At 31.9% G+C, this 21,824-nt stretch overlaps 1 protein-coding gene across 1 annotated transcript in view; it reads left to right on the top strand.

Moving 5' to 3' along the window:
• The window catches only part of LOC130447078 (uncharacterized), a 450,284-nt gene that overhangs the window by 24,967 nt on the left and 403,493 nt on the right, over window positions 1-21,824 (top strand). The window contains exon 2 of the mRNA XM_056783735.1: window positions 13,609-13,755. Coding sequence (XP_056639713.1) covers window positions 13,750-13,755 — 6 coding nt within the window. The 5' untranslated portion in view covers window positions 13,609-13,749. The remainder of the gene's footprint in view (window positions 1-13,608; window positions 13,756-21,824) is intronic.

The following is a 21,824-nucleotide window of genomic DNA, read 5'->3' as shown; positions in this document are numbered from 1 at the left end:
TCAGATCAAAATTTGAATCTCCATCATCATCTGTCATATTCTGATTGTGCAGACCATTTATTTTCCAATAGAGTTGAGAAATTATGGTAGTTGTTATTTAACTTTTGTTGGATACCACTAACTCAATATTTTGTATATGTTTGCCAATTAATTGCACACGAACATCCTAATTGATCGAATTAATGACTATATTCAGACATGACAGAAAACTTCTCTTTAAATTATGCTGGAAATTGGTATCTCATCTCCTCTTACCGTTACCTAGGTAAACTATGGAATTTGAACCCTCTACTGCAAGGCCCATTGTTTTGATTCCATTTTATTTCGGAACGAACTGAGATAAATGCTATAATCAGGAAAGCATTTAGTATTAGCAAATGTAGCATTGGTCAGAGTATTATAGAGGAAGATGATAAGATTATGTTTCTTTAGAACGAATTTTGAAGTACAATTCGTCCTTTTCCAATGACTTTGCGAACAGTGCTTGCACAGGCTCCTTAACACCCGTTTCTTTGTTTTTTGAGGCTACGTTCAATTGAGCTATCTTTTGATTCAATATGGATACAAAAATAAACCATCAATTTCTTCTTGAATGTGTAACTAATTACAAAACCCTCTACGATAAATCAGATAAAGGGTATGAATCTGTGTATAAATGTGAAATACGACAATTAGAACTAGTGCGCATGTGTTATGCACGGCACGAAATGCAACATCCTGAAGCCTATAGCCTCTATGGACCGTATCAGCCTTGAATTACATTAGAAATGCTAACAATGTTTCTTGTATGCCAAGCATGTGTGCTGTGTTTCCACATCGACCGCGAATTGCATTAGAAATGTACCCTTTTGAATTATAAACTGGCTATCCCATTACTAAACTCCCATTCCAGAATAATTTGAGTATAAACAGTAGCTATTCTTCGATTAAAACGGGATCGGAGTGTAAACTAAATCAGGTTTGTTGCCAAGCTTTATATTTTATTCATAAAACTAGAATTGTCAAAGCACACAAAGATGATAGATTTGTTGTGATACCTTTCACTTTTAATTTGGCACATGATATGTTATTTGGCGAGTCAATTTGAGATGTAACGTCATACATTTTATATAAATTTTAAAATACTTTTTTAAAATACTTTCAAAGTTTATTTGAAAAACTGATTTCTACACTATCCATCGGAAGATAAGAAAACCAAAAATTATGTGAGTTAAAAATGAAAATCTGGGTTCAATTGATTAAGCACGGCATCTGATAGGATTATAACGATCCAACTACATCATTTCATAAAAATATTGATCACTGGCAACTTCTAGTCTACATTTCACCAACAACTTCAACATTGGTACGGACAAACAACCCCAGCATCCAATTTCTTAAATACGTAGATTTTTTGTTCTCCCCAGCGAAACTGTCGAACATGCCTGTATTTGTTCCTGAACAGTCTTTTTTCCAGCTACTCCCTCTGGCATGCTATCTTAGACGAGCTTGGTAGTTATGGTGGCGCGTTTGGATACGTGATTGATGGCGATATTTGTAGTGTTAGAATCTGATGTTTGCTCCGAATATCAGACAAAGATAATCTACCCGCACCGTTGGGAAAATGCAGATCTACATTCTGAAAAATCATGAGTGAGAGTCCTCTCATGCACAAAGCTTGAATTGGAAGTACACTATTGTGACGTATGGTTCTTTCTTTTTTCTCTATTAGGCAGAACAAAACATATTATGAAACAGAATATTGGCTATATGAGTGTGATAAAGTTGAGTGCCTCCTTTGTCCTTTGTTGTCATGTGCTCTACGGGGTATTTAAGAAGTTATAACCAATTTTCCATCAAAATAGTAACAAGTTCAATACCTTGTACAATGTAAGAGAAATGAAGAGAATGAAGATCTGTTGCAGCCAAAGCATTCGAATCCTAGTGAAAATTCTGGAAAATTATTTTTTCGTTATTATTCATTGCATCTGATACAGGTGAATCAAAATATCAATACATTATTTTCTCGATTTTTGAAAATCAATTCCATATTTGTATCGATGAGTTCTACTAACATAATTCTTTTTTATCAACCATTTTCTATACCTAAAATTATTAGTTCATGAGATATTTTGATATTTCTGTGCAAAACAATGATTATGTACCAATATCTAATCATTTAACAACTGATTGTGAGGTGACTATGTGAAAAATTAATATTTTACCAATATAAGGTATATTTTTTGGTGTTACGAAAAATTCGAACTATGAATTCCACTAGTGATGGAATGGAAGATCTGGATATTAACATTTTCCTAAAAGATGGCAAAGTACAAAAACAAGCTTGAAGAGATTGATAGAACGGTTCAACGACACTGGTTCACACAAATATGAAAAGCATGAACGATTAAAAACTTCTGTGAGAGAAGAAAACGAAATTAATGTTTTGCTTACAGTTACCGGAAACAGAATGCACTCTTACCATATTTACTTGTAACATGAGTAATCTCAAGGTGATTTTGGAAAAAGACTAGTATTTTAGATGAGCTTTACAAAAAGTTAATTAACAAAGAGACGTTTTCGACTACATTAATTTGGAGATGAAGCAAGTTTCAATCGAAATGGTTGTGTTAACAAGCGAAACTTTCACTATTATTCATCAATTAATCCATATCACATAGTGACACACAGTCAAACTAAATAATTGTTGAATGTGTGGGGAAGTACGGTTGGTGAATATGTAGTATTTTTTGAAGAATATTTGAATGCTGATATGTGCTCAGATTTTATAGTAAACCAATTACCTCTTTTATTGGAAGAATTCTCATTTCGAACACGTCAAACGATGTGAACTTTGCATGATGGTGTGCCTGCTCTCGCAAATAAATCAATTAATGGTAAACTGAATGAACTATTTCCTGGAATATGAATCGGAAAGAAATGGTCCAGTAGAGTGGCCACCAAGGTCACCAGATTCCAACAAAGTGGACTCATTTTTTAGTGGTCATACTAAGAATAAAGTGTACAAAGTACCTCCAATAACAACAACAACAACGAGGGATGATATGATGGAAACAATTCAGAATGAATTTCGGATTGTTTCTATAAAAATGTTTCAGTTATCGTTTTCTAACATGCCTAGATATCGTCGGAGGTTATTTCTAACTACTATTGTGATAATAAATCTACGTATACTGTAGTGAATATGATGGTTTTTTATCGTTTTTTTTTCTGTAATTTATTTATAATATACTCGTTTTTTCTTTGCATTCAGCATCTACAGTACCAACTGCAATGAAAAAATGTCAGTTTTTGACACAGCAATTATAACCAACGCACAAAATATCTCAATAACTAATGATTTTAGTAGTAGTATTGATACTCGCTTAAAATACAGAGTTAATAATATATTAGTATTTTGATTCAACCTATCTTCGATTCAATTAATATTAACGAAATCAATAATTTTCCAGAACTTTTATCAATATTCGACAACGAAAACGTAATATGTAAATGGCGGTAGTAGATTTTTCATTATTCATATAATTAATTATTTGAATTACACCGAGGAACGATTCATTCGATAAATTTCGAGTTAATTTCGATTATCATCGGCATAAATTGAAGGATTCCTTTATATTCAACTTCAAATACGCTGACTTCACTTTAATCTGCACTTCAACTTTATTGGTCTGAAATTATAATTCTCAGGATTCTGAAAGACCAAATTAGAACGAACTGAGAGTATAGTCGAGGCAAATGAAAGAATTTAACAGACTCATATAAGAGCTTTTGGTTATATTTATAAGAATACATATTTACTTCTGAGGGTGGTCCTTTCAAATAATTATTATTTCTTAATAATATGTAAAGTTAGATTTTTTGGTATTCTTTGTATGCCAACCCAACAATTGCGTTTTCAATAATCACATTACAAAATGAAACAAAAATATATCATTTAGTTATTATTTTTTCTTAATATCGTTCTCCACAATTAGCTTTAAATTTAATCATCATGCGTTTGTTATTAATTTTTTTTTACTCATGGAATTGCCACTCGTGAAAAAAAGTGCCACTTTATGCACTTGTTGCATAAATTACTATTCTCTGAACAGTAAGACCGATGGTTACTAAAAATGTTATTCGGTTCTGGTGTTTCTAGTTTGTATTAAAAACGAATTTAAATGGACATAGGTTATATTTAAGTGATTATGTTTCTGAAGATGATTGTTAATTAGTTAGTCATGGATAAGAAGTTGTACACTTGAATCGTCGAATTGACGACAGCCTGATAGAATTAGTGTCACTAATATGACAAAATCCTCAGTTTTTTACTAGCGTTCTAAAACAGCATTAAGAGATTATAGGAAAAGTGAAATGGTCGAAAAAAAAATCTACAAAATTTTCATTGCACATTGAAAAGGTAGAGAAATTTATTGTCCCAATAAAAAAACTTACCTAATTAGATATTATGTGGGTGGAAATGGATTATACAAGGCACGCAAATAAAATATGAATATGAAGAAACTAAATTTTCGCTATAAAAATTTAAGAAAAATGTTAAAGTTCTGAAAAAAAGCTTAACAACGAAATATTGTATTAGATCATTCGTCAAAATTTGTGCAGCTCCGTCTGCTTAAGTCTAAAAGAGCTGAAGTAATAGGCAGAGAGTAATGGATAGAATTGTTCAGGAATTAACTCTATATGGAACCATGTTAGGCATAAAGATGAAAGTGAGATCTTGTGAGAGATCTTTTTCGACATCAGTAAATCAGAAGAATTAAGAAATTTGTAATCTAGCGCTGATTTCGGGCTTAAAGTCAAATCTAACCAACAAGTGAATATCACAAAAGGTGAAATAGAATCCATCGAAAATAAAACATGCGTAAGTTCCTATTTTTATATATAAGTTAAAAATTTGTAATATTAGATAGTGTTCGAGAATTATATTCTCAAACTTATGAATGATCATTCGATTTTAGAATCGATGATCTTTCAAAAATGATTAATAAATTTACGACTACCTGATCTCAAAAAAAATGAGTGTTGTTGTGAGTGCATTTAAAAATGCAAAGTCAAATTAATTTGTCTTGATGAATTAACATAGTTCCTTTATTCAATTTACGTTTCAAGTGTTATTTACTGTATTTGGGCGCAGGACAAGTTTTGTGTTTAACATTTTGTGTAGTGTAGTCATATTTTATTATAACTTTTTATCCTGAAAGTGTCTCAATTTATATCGACAGAAGTCAATAAGGCACCAACTACTGTAGCTTTACGACCTAAAGTAGTTGCTAAATAAAAGATTATTCATAGTGGCGTATGTCTTTTACCCTTATACTAAAATACCGTTTTGTGCTACCAAAAATCAGCAACTGCTACAGTCTAAGTGCTGTACAGTTAACAAGTACGTGCAGCGCTCCTCACGCTTAGATATAAATAGGCGTGTGGGTAAAGTGGTTGAAGTACACGGTCATTTTCCAACCAGATAGACAGTTGATAAATATTTGCATAATAAAGAATTGTGTTAGTGCTGTGATTACTATTGTATTTCCGATTGATTTTGAATTTTTTTCAAATGTATCCATCTTTCGTGAAAGTATAATATTTCAACAAGATTGGAAATACCCGTAGTAAGTACCCGTTATAAGTTGAAAGTATAAGTCTGATTACTGATATATTAAAATACAGGCAAAGTAAATGAAACATTTCAATAGATATAAAATTGGTAAATAAACGTGAAAAAATTTTTCTGAGGTATCCAACGTACAAGTACACATGTCAGTATAGAAAGTATATTGGGGAGCTGAAATTATTTTTAGTGAAATATGATTCAAGAGTCGAGGTTTGATGTCTGTACTCTTAGTATCAGTCAGTCCAAGCCTGAGATCTTACAAAAGTTTAATAACTCATGTAATAAGGTGCTTGAATGTTAAATGACAAGTGAAATTGGCCTTAGTCAGGGCAAGGAGATGGAGGAATTTTTCGTTTATTATAGCGGTGTAAATCTTACCAAAGAAAAAGCAAAGCTATAAAGTTGGCTATAATAGTGAGTTTTGACAAATAATTAAACTATTTTAAATTGATCTGATGAGTGTCCCGAAATATTTGACCCAAGTAGAGAATTATTGACATCGGATAGTGTTCTTACTCATGTAGCAAATATTTCGATTTATTCATTGGTAATGGTAGTGATAATGGTAGGTTTTTAATGTGTCTTTAGTCAGTAGGTAAATGAAGTTGAGTCTGTAATGTTTGCATCTAGTAGGGCCCTTTGGCTAATGAAAAAAGCTATTATAATCTAGAAAGACACGTGCTAGCGATAATTTTCAGTATTTATATGGAAAAAAAATTAATTTAATATTATATCATCAACCATTGCAGGTTATTTTTGGTGAAAAATGGATTCCGATATCAGCAGCAGTTGGAAAAACTCCATGAGCTGTTACACTTTCAATTTATCTCTGTGATAATCAATATAAAAAGAAACAGCTAACACTTGAACACAATTGCATTTAGCTAAACAAATCATGTGAATTTATTAAAATTATTTTATGAATAAAGTAGTGGGGTAGTTAAAAGTAAAATGCTTACCTATATTGTTACTGTTGGTGAATATGAATATGGATGTAAAAAATATCAAAATCTCATGACTCCAAATATTACATTGTCACAGTGGCTAGAATTACCTCACATTTTTGTGATTGTATGTATAATAATAAGCTGAATACCAACAGTGGAATTTATTTTATAGTGAGTTATTTGATGATATGACGCAGTAAATAAATGAGAGTTTTACTGTCATATCTTCTGATAATTCGGAATGGTGTAGTTACTCTTAATGTTGACTATTATCATTGTGAGCTTATTATTTATATTTTTTAATATATCCGCGTAATTACTATAAGTATTAGATTATTTTAATCATAGACGTACATTGATAATTCTTCATATAAAACGTCTGTTGAATATAACAATTGTGTAATGACTTGTTCCAGTAAGATTCATGTAAAAACATTCCAATATTTCAACCTTCGTCATAAATCGTTGAAAAATTTCGTGTACTGGTGTATATCTATGAGGGTTGTTTGGAAAGTTTCGGATCTAACCAAGAAACAAGACATTTTTTTCATATCATTTTCATTTTTCTACAAAGTCTAGTTTTGAGTCCAAACACTCTTTCCATTAATTCTCTCCAATTTTTAACTCTTACAAATAATAGTTGCCGTCTGTCTTTTCAAAATAGACGAATACGTATGCGATAACGTCCTTCTCTAACATGATGCAAAGACTACAAGGTGTGTTCTTCCGGAGGGCTCTTTTCGACTCGTTCTGCGTATCTCTCAAGAGCCAATGAAAATCTCTTTCCTGTATTTTGCTTCAACCGTAGCATTTTTTTAGTCAATTACGAAGACTCATTGCATTTCAAGAACAGTTCTTCAATGAAAGCTCGATACTCAATTTTTTCTGTTTTTTAGAAGAATCTTCGCAACAACTCACTTACCTAGTTAGCATAAACATATAACTAGTATATTATGCAAATATACATAGTGTACATTTGGCATATACCTAGAATATATTCAAATATCCAGGACATATACCCGAGGATCAAATATATTCATCATGTACGTGTAATGTATATTCATTAATATACATTACACATATATAATAATGTGATTTATTGCGGTTTTAATATTTGTAATAAAAAATAAAACTCAATTATTAAATAAGAAAGTTACTATATTCGATTAAAAAAGAGTGACACAAGTTGGGTTTATAAACTCTCTAAATCGCATTCGAAACTATAAAGTTTTTGAGCTTTCCTTTATCGCTTTGAGTTTGATTGGCTGGAAAAAAACATAGGAATTATTTTATATTGAGATTGTTGTTACATCGTAGAAATTACTGGGTATTGACTCATATTAAATATAGAGGCTATTTCGCTCCAGGAAAAACGTAACATGCATTCGACGAATTAAATCCACAGCGATAAAGTTTGAAAAAAATTATAAATAGTTTCCAACGCGACCTTAAGAGTTTCAGATCCAACGTTTAGCGATGTAGACTCAAGAATTGATGCATGTAAAACCATTCACTTGATTGTTCATTAGCAACGATATAATTAAAGACACACAACATTGCATCGGTACATCCTGTGGCTAAGTGATTAATTTAGCATGTCAGTTCTGATTTATAAAAAGAGAGAGCAATGGTTAGGTTAGGTATTACGGTATTTTATTGTAACCGCATTGACTAGACCTCACAATTCTTGTTTTAAGTAATAGAGCTTTAATTCTATTTTCCATTTGGTTTCAACTAGGACCATAATTACAGTTCGTCGTTTTGAAAAATAGCATGTTTGTTCAAGATTTCCTGTGCACGAATATATAGCGGGGCGCCGAAATCCATTAGTCTCTCTAAGTACTAAAATAGACTGTATAGACTGATGAAAGCAAAAACCTTCGACTTTAGTTGGTTAGGTTTGGATTAAGGTAAATTCTTTGCAACGGAACTAGACTCTTAACCAAAATAATGATGAACAATTTTAACTGGAACAATTCAGAGGTGGAGCAATAAACATGCAGTGTCACGGCAATATATGAAATTCATTATTTTTTTCCCAACAAATTTCTTTCACTTTTAAACTAATTTCATCTATTTCCAATGCAATACAATTTCCCGTAATTTCCAATGGATTATTATCTGAATTCTTCGTTCCAAGAAAATTTGTTTTTTAAATGATCGTTCTCATTTTCTGCACTTTCAGTTCGGATTGTAAGATTTTCAATATCAGTGAATTACTTTTCGAACGTATCCATTTCTTCTAATAGCTCTTCACAAATATCGACGTTCTACAAAACGAGATATCTCGATCACAGATATATATCCTTATATACAAAACCATAGAAATAAAAGAGAAACCTATAAAAAGTCAACTGTCATGAGATTGACAGAAAATGAAGAAGTGAATCAGATAAAGGTCGCGTTTAAACAACGTTTCCAGACTTCAAAATAATTCTTTGTACTTACGAAACGTGATTAAATGATGCTCACGTGCATGTATTATAATCTAGTGTCTTTTTTCCTAAATATGTTATAGATACAACCGCTTGTGCTGACAGTATAATAGTAATAAGACTTCCCTCGTATAATTGCGAGTTAAATTGGTTAGCATTGATTTGAGCGCAAATAAAGGGTACATGGTTGCGGAAACGTGACATTTGGAATTAAAGACAGTTATTGGGATTTGGAATGTCACGTACGTCATTCGATCAGAAGATGAATCGAGATAGACAATGTTGTCGAAAGTAGTAATGAAAATGGCTAGAAATAAAAGTTCGAAAGAAGCGGAGGTTACCGATATTTGACAAGTATCTTTATATTCCACATATCGCACAGTACAGAGTACGTTTTATCATCTAGCACTAATCCGAGTTACAGTTCACCGATTAATAATTAATATTGTAAACTGTAATTTTAATTTTGAATAGTGTTGTTTTGCTGTACAAATAAAGTATCTTTTTAAAAAGTGACTTTTGTGGCAGTAACTTTTAATTAGCGTATAAAAAAATTCCAAAAACATACATGTCAGTGGTTTCAACGTTTAGTTGAATTATATATGGAATATTCAAATGTTTCTAAAATCGGATATGCTTGAAAAAATATGCACTTTATTGGAGATACACATTGTCTATAGCATCTGCAGCACTTTGGCTGACTTTTTAAGCTGCTAAGTAATTTTTCTATTGTACCTTTCCATAAAATACGTTTCGACCGCACACGGCATCGGTCTCACTGAAAAAATGGAACATGACAACTAGGTACAGTGTTCTCTAGCTGAAAATTTACTAAAATCGCGTAATCTGTTACAAAACTCGGAAAATACGAGCATGTTGCTCAAAAAATAATCTTCAATGCATGAACCAAACCATCTGTATCACAAAAGCAATAGTGTTGCCAGTTGACGTATAATCACTATTTCAACATAAACTATAAACATTAAACATTGGTATTATTCAGTTCTGTACTACTTTATGACAACAGCCCCTTTTTAGGAGGAAATACCAATTTTAACATAATTTTTATGAAAATTTGATCAATTTGTCACAGCTGTGCCATAATTTCATGGCAGATGCGGCAGAATTGGAGGATCCTTGGTGTCCCTCAAAATTTGGGTGCTTTTTTTCTATATCTTTACCTTGCACTTACTTGAGTATCAAGTATCAATTGTGTGACAAGACATGACATGCTCTCGGATCGCACTCTAAAAGGTAAGTTCCATAGGGTCTATATTTTTAATTGATAGAACATGGGAAGTATGCAAAATATTGAATATCAAATTTTGTTTTAAAGTTGTGTAATCTTTGTGGCGGTGTTCTAATTATGATTGACGTTCCAACGGTTGCAATAAATAGACAAGTGATCAGACTTTAAGTCATAACTGGGCAGGATGTCTGTGTAAGTTGAGTTTATTCCAAAAGGTCCGAAATTTTGTGTGGGTCAGTTGGCCAATACGTCGGAGTACTTGTCAAGATATATGTTAGCTTCTATCGTATTGTATAGTTCCCTTCCTTTAGTTGTGCACAGTCTGGATCCCCACATGGTGTGTTTGCAGTTGTAATCACCTCTTTCTACGAATTTGTCTCCTAAGGTGCTGAAGAACTCTTCGAGATCATTTTGTTTTATGTTGTGTCGAGGTAGGCAATATACTGCGGATATTGTAAGTTCATATGGCAAGGTTGTGACTTTTATTAAGATAGCTTAGAGGTGGTTTTGTTGGTAGCTTAGAAGTTCGTATTGTTGTTTTGTGAGTTATTGTTGGCTGCTACTGCGTATGATTTGTTTCGAATTCTGCTGTTTGTTTTCTGTGGTGTTATATATATATTTGGTTAGCATTTGGAGGTGTTCTTTTTGTATGCTGGGTTGCTTGTATGGCTGCTGTTGATTAGTTTGTGGTAGTGTTCGCATCCTTTACAATTGGCAAGGTGTTCTCCACCGCACAGAGCACATTTAGCTGGTGTGTCCCTTGTGTTCTTACAGCTTGTAGTGCTGTGGCCCTGTCCACATTTTACGCACATAAATGATTTATTGCAGTACGTTTTTGAGTGGCCGTATCACTAGCATCTCGTACATTGTACTATGTTGTTTTTATTTTTGTATGGTGGTTTAATTTTAATGTTTGTATTTTGAGTTTTACGAGTTTTTAAACGTCTTTATTGTTTTTTGCTGGTTCCAAATCTACGAAAAACATATTTATAGGTTCCTTGGTATATTTATGTGTAGCGTTTATTATATTTGTTTGATTTGTTAGCTCTTCTTCTTCTTCTTCTTTCGTGTTAAAGGAGTGATGCAGACATTTGATTACAACTCTGTAGGCTCTTCTTCTTTTAGTTGGCAGGTGTGATGTAGTATGTTTTCATACTTCAAGTAATTGGAGTTATTACTCCAGTTTTTGTTACAAACATTTTATTTGATACTTTTAATATTTTGCTTGATAACAATTCAATTATTATAACCGGTGTTCCGCAGCACTTTGAATAATTCAATGGTACTTCTTTAGGCTACGAAATAAAGTTGAATACTGAGATTACCTAAATGGAAACAAAATTAGACGCTAGAGGAATTATGGTTGAAATTTGAGACAGTATTAGATGTAGTAAAAAAAGCATGCAGTACAACAAAAATTACGAACAAAAGATTTTAAGGACTACATTGATGGAACGAAAAATGTAAGGAGCAATGAAAACGAGAGAAAACAAATGGAAGATTTGTCCATCTGCAATAATTTAAAAAGACTACAACACGAAGGATAAAGAGCGGATGTCAGGAAGATAATCAAAGGATTAAATCAAAACTGGACTGAGTTTGCAAAAAAATTGAAATGCTTGTGAGGAAAATTAAAGAACAGTTTTTGGAGAAAATATAAAGTAATTAAATAATTGTTAAAAAAGGAAATAATACGGAGAAGGAGGGAAGGAGAAAGTAGGCAGGCAATAATGGTTAACCGGATGGATCATGGAAACAGACAGCAAATTATAGAAAAGGAGACAGAGGAAACGATTTAAAAAAACGAAGGCAGAACAAACACGGAAAGATAGGAAAGACATAATAGTGGATATCCTAAGGGTAGGGTAGTACCAGAAGACTGACAAACTAGCATATTATTTCAATGTACAAAAGCAAATTCAATAATTACAGAGGCCGCCTAACACCCGCAAGGATAGAAAAGATTGTAAGTAGAATAGTCAATAGTTAACTGAGAAGGTGTTTAGAAAGTTTCTAACCACGAATTCTCAATTATAAATGTCAATCTGAATTAACTGCATGTTTACATAAAACTATTGAACTCGTCTTGTAAAAATACGAAATTAAACAATTATCAAAAAATTATATATTATTTTAGAATATATTCTACCCTTCCCCGAAAAAAACTACTAACTTCGCTGACTTATTTTTTTTTATAAAGATCGATTCATTGCAATATCCATTCTGTTTTTATTAAGGTATCGAAAAAAAATTCAGAAAACATTGCTCTCACTATCAAACCTTGCATAAGAGTGGCAGGATTTGGCAGGAAACCTCTTTGTCACCTCTTTGTCGGCTCCTCTTTTTTCAGCCTCCACCAGATCATCTGTCGATATACATCAATGAGGGTCCGAATATTCAAGAGTGTAATGAAATATTCGATCTTTCATCGACGTATTTTATGTTTGTTGACATTCATCGGGGAAAGTCGAGATTCTTCAATTTCATTCTTTCACGGTAACATATATACACAAATTGATGGTTGTGCTATCGAGACATCCATATAAAGTACGATTGGTGAAGAAGATCTAACAACACTTAACATATGTACCTCATTTTTCGTTCATCACGTAAACGACTAAACTACTTTACTACAATAAGATGACATCATCAATAATATTATCTGAGAATACAAAACTAATTATGCTTCAAGCTCCGTGTTATTGTCAAAATTATTAGTTATGAGATCTTGGTGAATTTTTACAATTGAACGTTATATTTGAAAATATTCAAAATCGATTCAAATATAAAAAAAGAAAAGTTTTAGAAATAGTTTAAATACGTAAAATGTAATGGTATATAATTTGAAAGGTTGCTATCACCAGAGAATTGACAACAAATTCTACACTAACTGATATTCACTTTCTCAACTCATGTTTTATGGAGGCCATTCTATGGATTATAAATCTGCCAAAGCCTTGAGAGCACAAAATAACCACAAAAATTCCATATTTTTAGAAAAACCATATACGTGTATTGCACAAGATCAATGTAATAATAAAAAAGCTGATTCAAACATAGTCTTAGAAAATGTATATTTGGCAACGTCGAAACTAAACAATTTGAAGTCGCTAGGGTGACAAAGATTTCTTCTACATGTATTCTAATTATTTAGCAGCGCTCTTAATGAAAAAAAGATATAAGGCCTTTTTAAACTCAAATTTTCTCAATTTTCTCTATTAATATTTTCTATTTTCTATTTGAGGAAGAAAACCTATTAAATTCTGTATGTGAATAATGTATAGAGCCTTTTCTATCAACTGAATGGACTTTTTCAGAATTTATACAGTCTTTCCTGAACCGAAATTTTTCCATTTTTTTCAGATTTGCTGACTTGAATGGTTTAAATCTGGAAGCGAATAAGAGAATGTGAGCGTGAAGAGAAGGATTACAAGATCGCATACTAGATGAAAGGCCTTATCACAGCCCGTCGGATGGATTGCGGGATTAATTAAATCCAGAGACATGGTGGTAAGTATATTTTGTCCGTATAATGGAAATCTATTTGGGAATATATTGAATATTTCGTTCTATCAACTTAAGCAACTACTATACGATAATTTCTTCTATAGAAGAGCGATATTTTGTTTGGCGTAAGTAGAGTTTTTGATTTTCGCGAAGTTTTTTTTAAAAAAAAAAGGGAATTTACACAGTGACTGAATAAAAACGACAATTTGCGTATTTATATTTATAAAATAGATCATCTTCATCATGAATATCAACATAAGAAGAAAATCAAACCAGAACTTCCTTCTAATAAGAAAAATCCATTTTTTCCTAGTCCTTACATTTGAAATATATAGCAGTAGTTTATAAATTCTACTTAAATTATTTAGGTCTTTTTTATGATTTATAGCTTTTTCGTTCTTAGATAGTGAAAAATGCATTACATAAACAAAGTACGAAACCGATTAATATTTTTCAACTGATTTTTAAAGTTAAATACTGAGCGATATATTAAGTTAAATTTTTAGAACTTTATATTTTTCTACTTTTCAATTTGATAAACTTATAAAGCTACAGTAATTCAAAGCTTTCTATGAAAATTCATAATAAAAAAATTAGTGATATTATTCCAAAACTACAGTGTGGATATCGAGTCTTATCCCCCCTAGGAATTGTTGTTTCAGACAAAGATCAAAATGGTCGAGCACGTCAATTGTCGCTGCTTTAACCTCCTACCCTTGACAGTAACGCCCTCAGATTTTTCAAATAGCAAGAAAAAGCGTGCCATATTTCATTGGAAAGGGTTTGAAAAACAGAACTCAAGAATGCCTTACATTTTGCTTTAATCTCGAATATTTCTTTGTTATTAAAAATTGCGAATAAAAATACAGAAAAAGTTATTGTGGTTTTGCTTTAACTTTGAACACTATATATACTTAACAAAAATTATAAAATTTCTATCCTTGAACGGCTATACTGATTTATTGTTTCTTTACTTACTTTTCTATTTTTAGAATTTTCTGTGGTTAGAATACTTTTTAAAAATATGGTTGGAGTGTCTTTTAATTTGATAAATGTCAAAAAACCAAGCATTTATCAATTACTATGTTGGAAGTTCTAGAACCGTTGGTGATACACTGTTACACCACCACTCACAATTACTCTGTATGACGCGTGTTTCGATAACCAAGTTATCGTCTTCAGAGACTGAAGGTAAAACTATTTAGTAGTTTAAACAGTGTATTCAGTACATTTATCAATAATTGATTCTAATTAATATTGACAAGGCTAGGGTAAAATCAACACTTGCAATTTAGTGAGTTTTTCATCCATAACAATCAAAATGGTTGTAGTTTACCCGAAAAATGTGATAAAAGTTTTAATATTAAGTGAAATAGGCCGTAACTACCATGAAACTGTGAGAATATTCAATAAACGTTCTCCAGATCGTCCAATTGATCGACATTACTGTAGATTACTTGTTACAAAATTATTTGAAACTGCTTTTGTCTGAAACAAGTAATGAAATGGTAGAAAAAAGACTTCTGAGGATACAAAAGTGGATATTTTGTCAAAATTTATAGTAAATCCATTCAGTTCAATTGGAAATGTTACTAGCGAATGCGAGGTAAGTCAGAGAACCGTTTTAAAAAGTCTGAAAAAGCAAAAATTCCATTCATATGAAGTGAGAATGACGCACGAGAGATGGTGATCAAGATCGGAAACTGCAATATTGTGTAACTATAGATAATATTTATTTACAAAGTCCTAATTACCTGTCATGTCATGTATATTATAGATCTTTTCTATATTGATGGAAATTTAGAGGGAAAAAGCTATTACAGAGAGAAATTAATGACGCAATTAGGAAAAATTCGGGCCATTTCACTCAGAATATTATTTTTTATCAAGATGGAGCTCCATCTCTGATAAGGTGAATTGAGCATTGTGGATTCATCGAATGGCCACAAAGACAACAGATCTGACTCCTCTAGATTTTTACAATGAAGTTATCTTAAACCCAATGTGAATGTGAGCTATTTGGCGACATTTGCTGAACTCTCTCAAAGAATAATGGAAGACTGTAATAGGATTAATATTCAGACTCTACAAAAGGTTAGGGAGGTAAAGAATCTACTTCTGTCAATAAGTAAATAGAGAATATTTTGAGTATCTCCTATAGTAGATTAAGTTTTGTCTAAAATTAAAAAATTGTGCATTTTTTAGATCTGCTTTCCAAATCTTACTAACGAATTAAAATCAAAATAGACGCGTTCCAGGATTTTTCGACTCTGTTTTAAATAACGAAAAGTCCTAGGAGGGGGTAAGACTTCATATCCGTACCAAATATTTTTAAAGAATATTGATATTTCAAAAAATATAACAAAAAAGTAGCGAAAAGTTTTCTTCAAAGGACAAATCCAAATCATTGCTTTATCTATAGAGACCCAAGTGAAGATTGACGCTATTTTTAAAGATAATTAAAAATTGTGTTGATTACTATATACTCATGCCCTATTAAATCTCATTGATTTTGAACCATAAAAGTGGAAGTAAAGGTTTACTATGAGGTCAATAAATATATCATGGGTGGGGCACCGAGGATATGATTGAATTGGAGTGTGCGAGTCAAGGAAAAATTGTATAAGAAGGTATGAAAAAAGTTTCTTTGAATGTCGAAGCAAACAATAAACGCTTACGAAGAAAGTCGTGAAGCAGTAGATAGAGTTGTCAATCAAAATCAGTTGATTGGAAATTTAACTAAAAATTCCGGTATTCCAAAATCTTTTCACAATTTTACAGTTTACAATCGCAGTATTGGTAGCAGAAAAACGTTTTCTGAGAATAATAACCATCATTAGGTTGTTACTTTAAAAAGATTGCGTACCAGTTTGCATTGGCGAACAACATATCTATTTCACCACAATCATAGTTATAATTCACTGGCTATATGAACTTTTCAGACATAATAAGGATTTACCGCAGAGCAAATCTATTAGATAGAGGTCTCAAACAGGTAAGTCATATTTCACATGCCGAAAGATACTTGTCACATACTGTCCGAGGATTCTTGCCTACTGTATTTCTGTTTCCTCAGGTCTATTTTAAAGATATGCTTAAAGATGCACCGACAAGGTTAGAAAGCTTAACAAATCCATCTTGTTGATGGTAAATGAAGGCTTTGTTAACCATCTTAAGCCCAGGAGGAATATTGCAATTATTTCAACTCTCCCTCCCCATTGTACGGAGTAACATCAAATTATTGGCTTGCGTCAAATCCCTGTAAAACCATTAATATATATGAAATAGCTAGAAGCAGACCATTAGTTTCAACAAAACTGTTTGAAACCTATTACTTCAACTAGCTCCGACTTTTCCAGACTCTGATCTGAAAATGTAGGCTCATTAATGAATCAATAATAACAAATGTTCGAGCTGTGATGGATTTGATTTCAACTGTTCTAATACCCTTGTTAAAAACAATACCTCAGAAAAATATCGAATTCAATACAAAAAGTGCTGAAAAAATTCGTGGAAGCATGTGAGGAAATGATAGTGAAAAAATGAATGAAAGCTCTTAAAAAGCAACAGCTTCAGTGAAAAAAGTAACCAAAATTTGGTACAAATTATTATGCTGACACTGATATATCTTAAACTAGAATTATATTAAGATTTGGTGTAGGTAAATAAAGATAATTCATGTGATGGAAAATGTAAAAAAGAAAATGTGGTTTGTTGAATCTATCATGGAAAAAAGTAACTAAAGTGTACATTCTTGTGGAGTTATAGGGAAGTTACATTTTTCTGTGATAATTACTACTTTTATAATCTTCAACTCATATAATTTCCATTACACTAGAACAGCCATACTTTATAAAGAAACTTTATGGATCGGACATTGGCGAACATCAAAAAAATATCTTAAATTGGTTAAAATGTATGGATTGGTTTGAATGAATTCTTCATTTTTATTATAAAATTGAATTTTATTTAAGCATTCCAATGTTTACAACATATATTGACCAAATTTTAAGCATTTTCGGTTTTGGTCTAGTGGTCTGTGAGGACTTGTATTCTGAATACTGATTATATTACAATATTTTATGTATCCTTGGACAATTAATTCTAGCTCCACATGATGCTTTCTTTAACGTATATTACAGATTTTCAAAATGGTCAACTCTCTACGTTCATCAACATTTATTAATTCATAGAACAATAAGGATGGCCTTGTCAACTTTCTGTATTTGTATTATCCACAAATTTAATGGAGGATAAAATTACAAAAAACCCGGTACTTATAGAAATCGTTACATCTCTCATCGTTCAATTCAATTTTCTTGTTATGGCGTAATTTCCTCGTTGCCAGTTCGATGGAAAATATATTTTGCTTCCGTACGTAACATTAGTGAAAAACTCGAGGGTTCGATGATGATGAAAACCCGTAAAATTTATTTTGGTCTTTCCCTTCGGTATATTGAATTTTTTTAAGCAGAATATAACTAAGTATAGACGGTAGTTTCATTCCAATTCATCTTTGCTTTTTCTAAAACGAGAAAAGGAAACTAGCTACACATTTTAGTTTTTTCAATTTCATGGGATCGGTAATTCTGAATTTCTATTATTTATTTCTCTATAAAAACTATTAATAATTGAAAAGATGAATAATGAGTTGGATTGAGAAAAAAATTGAATATAAGTTTTGATCCACTACTGAAAACTGGCATATTTCTTCAAGTAAAGAACTCTTCAGTTAAGATGATAGAAACAATATAAATTAAACAGGCACTGTATTGCTACTCTCATCAAAATAAATATTTGTCAGTAAACTCATAGTTTTTTTTTTGATTGTATTCCTTGGCAAATTACCAATACGGCTTGTGTTCAATTTTGCTTTGAATTATCTATAGGACATAATTAGTCATGTCGATCTTCTCAAGAAAAATGTACAAAATATACAATGAATACTTCAAATTTCTCAAGCGATCAAAGAAGGATCAGGAAGAAGACAAGCCATCTTGTGCATTACACTTATAGCCGACACATGCATGGTAGTTTAATGGAAGTTATCCGTGTGCTACTTAAACTTCAAAAAGATTTTTCATTGAATAAAACATTGTTGTATTGATTGAAGGTCTGAGTGATATAAGCTCGGATTGATGTGTAATATATCATACAATACAAAAGGTGTATTCAAATATTCAGTGAATCTGTATGCTGAAAAGTTTATCCAGAAGTATTGGTGAATTCAGAAAAAAACTAAGAACCCTAATGGATAAAATTACAGAAGAAATCGCCAAAATAGTGTTTATGTCCAACTGAAACAACTATTTTCCTGCCAATTTAAACTGCAACAATAAATAAAATTCAGTTTCAATTAAACACTTCATTATTATTCATTCAGACACACATTAGCATCTAGTCAAACCACCAAAATCATGGTAATGAAATCTCAGAAACTGAACACATATAAATGGAGAGAGCCAAATAACAGAAATAAATGTGTTAATGTCTAAATTTATAGAAAGGGTAGGTACTTGGGAATTTTTGTTTAGATAGACATTTTTGGATATTTATTCTGTTCCATCCTAATCACGCTCTTTTACTTGTCTTCTTTGTTTAGCTAAACCTTTATAAACTTTATATGCTTTTCCAATACTTTTTTTCATTCAACGCTTCATAACTTTATTAATTTCTAGAGAGCAAGACTTATCATATTCGGATACCTCAAACTTTTTGTTTAATCTCATAGTCTCCAATATTCTTTGTAAGGGTTTATTTGTTATCTACACGTGTCTATACAGTGCGTGTATTTGTGTGTGCGATATTCTGTTCAGCTCCAATTTTCTTCTTTATAGTAAAATTTTCATAATTTAATTTGAATCTTGGCATTTGATTGTCCCAGAAATTTTCTGCTCGATGAAGTTTGAATTAATACCTTTCTGCTCGGTTTTGCTTTCGTTCCTGTCGGTGGAGCGCCTTCATTTTGACCACTGTTCCAGCAATCGCTTATTTGTCTGACTTACTGGAGTTTCTTATCAAAAAATTACAATTGTTTTTTATCTTAAATATTCAATTTTCGCCCGAATTAATAAGCTATGTAAATAAAATAGGGATTCATGAGTTTTGTTCAGTCTGTTTATTCCATGAATAATGAATTAATGCGAGAGATTTAATGAATAATGAATATATTTGTATAAACTTTCGTTAGATTACAGTAGAGCGTTGGAATTATCATAGTGGCAAAATATACAATAGAGTTGGTTGCTATTAACGCTGATCATAACTTATTGAACTAGCATTAAAGTGATTTTCCTAATGGAAGAATAGTGTACTTTGTTGGATATCGTTTTGGTAAAGGGCGGAAAACAAAGGTCGACACTCGCTGAAAAAGACTTTTCTCCAGTTCAGTATGGAGTTTTCAATGAATAGTGTGCAAAGTTATTTAGTCGCTGTAAAATGCATATTTAAGGTCCACGTTTGTTCCGAATAAATAGAAACATTACAAATTTTATTCTAATATACAGTGCTTTTCAGATAAAAGTATCCACCTTTAATAACTTTTGTAATACTGGTATTTAGAAAAAATCCAAAAACACGTCAATTTATGTTGGAAGGGGCAAGCATTATGGCTTATTTAAACTTACTGGAAAAGCCACCCCCTCACCCCTAGCAGCATCCCCTTTATTTTTTTAAATTACTTTTCATATTTTTTATGTAAAATTTGGATACTCCTCTTTGAGCTGATTTCAAAAATGTATAATACTTGTAGGTTAAAGTGGTTAGTTTATGAGATAAACAATTTTTCTTTTAAGAGCACAAATTTTACTTATTATTTAATTTCACCTTATTTGCCTGTACTAAAATGGGTTGTACAACAGTTCAAACTCTCTAATCTTTTTAACTGTGCTATTTATTATGAAGTTACAATAAGTGTTCAAAATGAGTACCATTCACTTCCATACAATGGTATAATCTATTTTGAAATGCCTCTCTGACATTGCTTAATACGGCTGGATTTAATTGTCGACATTCATTTTCTATCCTCTCTCGTAAATCATCCAGAGATTCTGGTTGGGTAGCATAAACTTTTCTTTTTAAATACCCCCATAAAATAAGTCTAGGGGTGTTAAATCCGGTGACCTAGGTGGCCACTCCATCATCTGCCCCCTTCTACCTATCCAACGAGCGGGGAATGTTTCGTTTAAAAATTGTCGGACAGGCATAGCATAGTGTGGGGGAGCTCCGTCTTGTTGAAATACCAGTAAATCTTCGGAAAGGTTTTCATCATTTTCTATTATTGTTGTAATACGTGGGTCAACCCCTTCCCTGAGTAACTCAAGATATGATTCACCATTTAAATTTTCGTTGATGAAGAAAGGTCCGACAATGTGGTCACCTAGGATACCACACCAAACGTTTAACTTTTGGGGATGTTGTGTATGGAATTCACGCATAATATGTGGATCACTTTCAGCCCAATATCTACAATTATGCCTACTTACTAAGCCATTTAATGACCATGAGCATTCATCAGAAAAGCAAATATTGTTTAACAATTGTGGATTGTTATTAATAATTTGCGTCATTGATTCGCAAAACTCTAGACGACGATCAAAATCATCTTCATTCAACTCGAGCACCAACTTAACTTTGTATGGCTGGTACTTGAATTTATGTAGAACTCGGAAAACTGTAGAAGATGAAACACCGATCGCTCTACTTATTGTTGACAACGATTGGGGTTGTTGAGCCTCTAAGCTGACTTGCCCTAAAATTGCCACTTGGATTGCTTCGTTATTTACGAATCCCTCTCGCTTATGCACTTTATTGCAAACAGACCCTGTTGTGGTAAATTTCTCCATCAGTTGAATTACATACTTATGAGTTGCATGTCTTCCGTCATGTAATTCGTTAAATATTCTAGCAGCAGCTCTTGCACAATTATTATTTTCGTAGTATAAACCTATAATTTCAATTCTTTCTTACAAAGAGTAAACCATTTCAGAGAAACAAAATAAATAATGTATCAAATTACACTATCAATAGTGACTACAAATTCTAGTTGACAATGTCAAACTTTAATAAAAAGT

This window comes from Diorhabda sublineata, chromosome 7 (assembly GCF_026230105.1).
Source record: "Diorhabda sublineata isolate icDioSubl1.1 chromosome 7, icDioSubl1.1, whole genome shotgun sequence".
Lineage (NCBI taxonomy): Eukaryota > Metazoa > Arthropoda > Insecta > Coleoptera > Chrysomelidae > Diorhabda > Diorhabda sublineata.
Note: the sequence above shows the minus strand (reverse complement) of the source record. Positions and strands in the feature narration are given on the sequence as shown.